A 6,690-nucleotide genomic window follows, 5' to 3' on the forward strand; every position below is an offset into this window, starting at 1 on the left:
ACACCAACATGCCACCAGAGTTCTGAATGAAATTTCGTATCTTCGGCATCGAAATGCGGAAAATTGTTTGGAGGAAAACGGGAACAGCGCTCAATAAATGAAATTTGTTGCCCATGGTCACACATGGTGCTGGAGGAGTAATGATGAGAGCGTGTTTGGTAGGCGGTGGCGTTGGTTCGAAATTATTGAACCCACTATGGATAAGTTTGTATATTTGGATATTTTAAAAGCTAATGTACGGCAAAGTGTTAAAATGTTGGGCTTGGGTAAGTAATATTACTTTTTGAAGGTATTGCCTGTACTGAGAATGTCAAAACATTTAGATATTAACACTGCGAAAGCCAGGCTTGGAGCCAAATCACACCAAATATCTTCTATGGAGCGCAATATTCAAATCATTAACTTAATTGAATGAGGCCATTTATGACGCCAACAAGCTGGATGCTGTTAACGTCAAAATTCATAATGATTGCATTACTGCAGTCAGGCTTTGTTTCGACATTCCTTTAAACAAAATAAACAATAAATCAGAATCATGTATTTTTAGATAATAATTTAAAAAGAAATAATTGGTTAATCAAAATTAAGGCAACAATATTCTTACATTACATCCAAAAAATCAAATCCAATCAAAGAGAATAAAATTCGCATAAGGACTTGTATTAATAAACGATTTCGATGACGAAATTATTTGCAGAGCTACTTACCAATAATAGAAATGAAGTGTAAGGTCATCTTCAAATTCTTCACACACTTAGTTTACAAGTTATTGCCCCAACCTGGAAAAGTAACGAGTTATGTAGATCATTTTGCATTATTTCAAAATATGTCTCATACTACTAAGTAATTAAAAACAAAGCCAAAGGTTAAGAATAAAGTATAAACATTATTCTATAGTGGTATCACGTCAGATAGAAAGTAATCAAAGTGAGTCCTGCCCGAAATATAAATATTGAAATAAATAAAGTTTGATATAAAATCGAACAAAGGCAATTTTAATTGATGAGGTATATGAGGAAAATATCATTCAAAGAATGGGAAATCCTGATTCCATTCTGGACTAATGACAACCACTATTAGTAGTATTTGAAAGCTGGATCGTTAACACCTATTCTTGGTAATGCATATATGATACAGGTATATTATAACTTCTTTTAGTTTGGCTAATGTATATTAGATATTGACCGATATATACGATATAAAGCCAACCAAAAGCGGTCGAGTGATCGTTGAAGCCATGGAAGTCCTGTCAACCATATGCACTGGTGTCCACATATTTGGTATATGGGTCCTTGAAAAGTTAAAGACCGATTTGAACAAGTTTTGGGAGTGAAATTAAGTACCTTGAAGACACAGTTTGTGCAAAATTTTATGCTGACACCTTAATTGATGTATGATTTGTATGCAGTGAAGTTAAAAGCTAAGATGGAGTTGAATAGTTCATTAGACGTGAAGAAGGTGTCCTTGTCATTCGCGCTCGCCTATTTTCCCAGTGTATGACATGATTCATTTGCGGAGATATTTTCGCGAAATTCGACATGCATTATGTCCGAGACCAGACTAGAAATTTTGAAAAAGCCTTACTGAACGATTTTTGACCATTTTTGTAAGTTAAGCCTTTTTATTTAGCAATATATCTAATCTATCATAATGTGGCATGCATTACTGCACTAATCGGATTTTATTGTATTTGTGAATGGTTATACAGCTTCGGTTCAAGAGTTTTTCTTGTTTTTAACATTTAATCTTCAATTCTTCAAATTCATATATTTATTCGAAAAACATATTTTAAAACTGAAAGCAATTTGAGTATAAATTATGGGCATTGCCTTGAACAAATTGAGTCCTTGATTAATAAGACACAAGAAATTTCGTTGAAGACAACCAACTACTCTAAAGATTTTGAATTAAATATAAAATATTATGAAAGTATAAAATAATGGGTGGAGCCATACGTAGGCTCGTATATGGTCTCCTTCAAATGCTAACAGCAGAACGAATAATTCTTAAAAAAGGATCGCCGAATTAACTCAACACACACATAGAAACACCTACAAATGTGAATAGGCAAATGCAAGGCAAACGAAAAAAGAACAAATCAAAATGAGAGCTCTTTGTACCCAATTAACCAATAAGAAATGCGGTGACTTAGAACCAACAATGAAATTTCGGTGGCTACCTGAATGGATACAATCCTCAAATGCCAAAAAAACAAACGAAATCGCAAAACACAGGTATGTTATAACAAGCGTCGGGGCAGCGACAATGGCATAAACAGCTGTTTCTGAATGAAACTGAGACCGTGGCTGAGATCAAGACCGCGAACGAAGTCTGGTCTTGCGCACAAACACACGCGCACACGAGACTAAAAAAATAGATTTCTACACAAACACAGCGACAAAATTATGAGTGAACAAAGACGACATGCAGTCGAACAACAACACTAATAAATGCAATAAAACAAGCATAATTCAATTGCGAGCAGAGCGGAGCCAACTGCTGCTGAAACGGCCCACGCGCACATAGCAGAACGCTTGCAATGGCAGAGCCGAGTGTTACACACACACACTTCCACATAGAAAAGATTGATGCAGCAGAATCACGATCCGATACAGACACATTCCGATACAACGCTCTCATTCTAGCCAACTAATGCGGCCAGCGGCGGACTAAGAGAGTGGCATCGAGTTAGCCGGCAAGAGAGTGAAAGAGATGGTGTGAAAATATGCAGTGAAGCTGACGCAGACCTAAGCCAGACTCGCACGCTTGCAGTGATAAGAGTGCCGGCATCTCGCTCACCTGGAGCCGGCCGGTCGTACGTGCGTGAAGATCATGCAGCGCCGAGGGCACGTTGCAGCAGCCGTTAACGTAACCCGACTCTTTTGTACACTCTGCATCACATACATGCGCAGTACACTGCCTATGGAGACGTGCAGATTGTACACCTTCGCACGCGCACAGTCACACGAAATTTGCCTTTTGGCTTTTGCTTTTCTTTGGCGCTCTCTCGTTCACTCGCAATTCTCCACATATGAGCGCAGTGCGCACTAGCCAATCCAATTGGTATTGGTGAGCGGTGATTGCGGTTGATTGTGCGACAAGCGGCGACGTCAGCGCTGACGGCAGAAAATTGCACGAAACCTTTTTGGGAGCGCGGAGAATTTAAGCTTACGACTTGACGAAAATCACAACATAAGTTCGACACCGCTCGACGAGTCCAGATCACTTGAGTGTTATAAGTTATTATAGTAACGCATTTTTTACTGTGTGATAAAGCGAAAGACGTGCGAAGAGTTGATACTTAATATTTGAAATTATAAAAGAGATTTCCCTAAACATACAACTGAAAATTGAGCAGAACATTTTTTGAAAAAAAAAAAAGTTAAAAATCAAAAAGTACTAAAAACAAACGTGAAAAGTGTCATAGTTGAAGCATCCTTGCACAACTTCAACGAAAGAATCTTACAAAGACATTTGCTTTGAGATTCGGAAATCAAACAAAAAAAAGACAAAAAGTTTTAAAAATATTTATAAACAAAAGACCAAAATCCAGAGGATTTAATGAATTTTAAGTGTCAGTGACTTCTTTAAACAAACCACAAACACACACGCTCATACCACCAGCCAACACATACGACGGCAGTGCGACGTTCGCAAACACAAAAACTTACAAAGCGCTGTTAAACATAGATAGCTCTGGAGCTAGATGAACGTGTGGCGTAGAAGTACTACGGCGGCATAGAACCGAACTAGCAGGTCCATAACGAGCTCCACCACGACATAAGCAACGAGCAGCAGCGCCATTCAAACACACACTCGCGTTATTTGTTGCTATTTCGGCTGAACAAAAATTTTTTTTGGTGTCTTGTTTTGTGATAATAAAACAAAAACTTAAAACACGAGGCCCGGCGACAAAGCGACAAACGCAAACAAAAAAAATTAACCAAACTCCCAAAATAAACGGAGAAGCTGAAAAAGAACTCACTAAAAGCAAGAAGCGCAGCGCGCACGAAAAAAACCGATACGGTCATCATATAAATATTTCAAATATAAATATTTCATTAAAACTATTTGACACAATGGCTCAATACTTGGATCCCACTGGCCAATACTGAGCAGCAAACAGCCAAAAGCAAGGTATAAGCAGCAGCAGCAAACAAGCTTAAGCGCTTAGCGGCAAGACAAAAGGAGCAGCGTTAGAACGACGTCAGCAGACAAGTTCGCAGACACGATCAACAATCAGCTGTTTTGACTAACACGCGCGGACAAAGGCAGCAGATAAGCGGCGATAAGGTAGCTAAGTAAGCAAGTTAACAAGCGTATTGTACGTAGATAACTTTGTAGTTGTTGTAACTTTACATAATTATTTAAAACAGTTTATCACAATGGCAGGTTATCTAGATCCCACTGGTCAATATTAAGGCAAATTAGTTTGCAGACAGTTGAAAGAACAAGAAAAACTAAGAAAATTAGAAATTGTGCGAAACAACTGAAAATCGTTAAAAAGAGTTGAAAAAAGTTCTGAAAAAAAAAATTAATTAAAAAAAAATTTGTAATTTTTGAAAAAAGTTTTGAAAAATTAAAATAAAGCAAAAAAATTAAATTACGACATATTTTCAAAAAGACAAATCTAAACACAAAAAATATTTTTTGAAAAATTTTGGAAAAAGTTTTGAAATATTTTTTAAAAATTTCAACACGCTAAAAATTTGCTCGAAGCTTCAATTAACGTTCTTTTAAATAATTCTCACTAAAACTTTGACAAACATGGATATCACTTTGGACCCCACCGGCACCTACTAATTTCGCGGTTTGGTCGAAATTTTGCGGAAACATTTCCACAACTTGCAAACAAGCACTTTTTGTTGCATTTAAACTATTGCCAAACTCCAAGTGAAAATTCAATTAGCCAACATGCTCATACTCGATCCAACTGGCACCTATTTGCGACCGCCCACTAGCGCTGGTAGCCCGGCTTCGCCCACCAAATCCTCTGCCTCAAACACATCCGCCTCCGCCACACGACGCTACGGCCAACAACAGGCGAGCGCCTATCTCGATCCCACGGGCCAGTACTGAACGGCCGTCGTCGTGTAGGGACGAGGTGCCGAGTGAGCTACGCAAGTTAGCGGAATTTTCACCACTGTTGCCTTAACTTACATGCATGCAAAAGCAAAAACAACAACAATTATAGCAAAATTGCTGGCAGCAAGCATATATTTTGTCTGATTGCGTTTTTGTCAGCGATGTGAAAGCGTGTGGCAGCCAAACGCGCGCTCACACACATACACACCCATATATAACCGCACAAACGTATCCGCCAGCAAATATACACAAACGTACACGCGTTTGCAGTGCAACACACAGGCCACGTATGCCAACTGCGATGCACTGCAACTTGACTGAGGCCACAGCAGCCAGCTTCAATGCCACCTCCGCTACCGCCGCCAGCAACAGCGCCAACGAAAATCACGCGCCTGCGGTTAAAAAGCGCGTCGCCGAAGTCGCATTGGGCGGTGTGGCCGCGGCGGCGGATGGCGCTCTGTGGCTGCGTGTGCCCGGCCGCGAGGAGACTTCCAGCTGTCGGCGCAGAAGAAAGTTGGCCGCCGCATGAGAGGTCGCCAAATTCTACATATATTAAATTTTTTCTATGAATTGGAAGAACTGAAAAATGATTTAGTACATATGTATATGTATATACTATTTATATATATATGTATATGTGTATGATTTAGCCTGTAATTTATTAGTTTTGTAATTATTTATTTTAATATTTGTTGCTCACGCTCGCCCAATTTTTTTCTCGGCTTAATATTGTAAGCAATTTCTCGCTGAATGGAAGTGACCCATACATACTTACATGCATAATATTTATAAAAGTATGTATGTTGTGTTGAAATTGCCAATATTAGCGAATTTATTTCAAAAGCTAAAGCGAAAACTACGAAATTAATGACAAACAGCCGCAAAAGCACACACCTACATGTGTGTGTGTTTATATGCATATAACGTTTTTCAATAAAAGTATGCAATATGTTGATGTATTTAAACAGTATATAACAGAAATATATATTTATATAAACATACATATGCACATGTATATAGGCAAAGTAAATACTGGAAATAGTTTAATAGCCAATTTTACACGTTGACTTACAATATTAAAGACAATAAATAAATAAACTTGTAACTTGTACTCGTATATACATATATACATATATATTCCTACTGTCGGTAACCAAGTTTTCCTATTTAGCCAGCCTACATATAGTTATATGAATACTACTCTGCGTAAATATTTAAATTATATTATATATAAATTTCAGAATTTAATAAAAAATATTAAGTAATTAAGCACAGCTTTTCAGTTGAATAATGAAGTTAAAAAAAAAAAAAAAAATCAGTTTAAAAACATTACAACTACAAAAAATTTCAATTGAAAAAAAATATAAACAAAAATTTCCCCGCACAAAAAATATTTTAAGAAAAAATTTTTAACTATTATACAAAAATAATTTCAACTACAAAAAATTTCTACTGTCAAAATTTCAACTAAACAAATAACTTCAATAAAAAAATTGTAGCTACAACAATTATTTCACAAAATAATTTCACCTACAAAAGTAATTTCAACTGATAAAAATGTTAAATATTTCATGAAAAAAATGCAAACTGCAAAATAATTTTAAC

The 6,690-nt window shown here is 36.9% G+C and overlaps 1 protein-coding gene across 1 annotated transcript; it reads left to right on the plus strand.

Moving 5' to 3' along the window:
• Positions 1 to 5,356: 5,356 nt before the first annotated feature.
• Positions 5,357 to 6,082, plus strand: LOC108977493. Its single transcript, XM_018947200.1, has one exon. The coding sequence runs from the start codon at positions 5,375 to 5,377 to the stop codon at positions 5,612 to 5,614; it is 240 nt and encodes a 79-aa protein (XP_018802745.1). The 5' UTR covers positions 5,357 to 5,374; the 3' UTR covers positions 5,615 to 6,082.
• Positions 6,083 to 6,690: the final 608 nt, after the last annotated feature.

Source organism: Bactrocera latifrons, unplaced genomic scaffold (genome assembly GCF_001853355.1).
Source record: "Bactrocera latifrons isolate USDA-ARS-PBARC rearing strain unplaced genomic scaffold, ASM185335v1 scaffold_90, whole genome shotgun sequence".
Classification (NCBI taxonomy): domain Eukaryota; kingdom Metazoa; phylum Arthropoda; class Insecta; order Diptera; family Tephritidae; genus Bactrocera; species Bactrocera latifrons.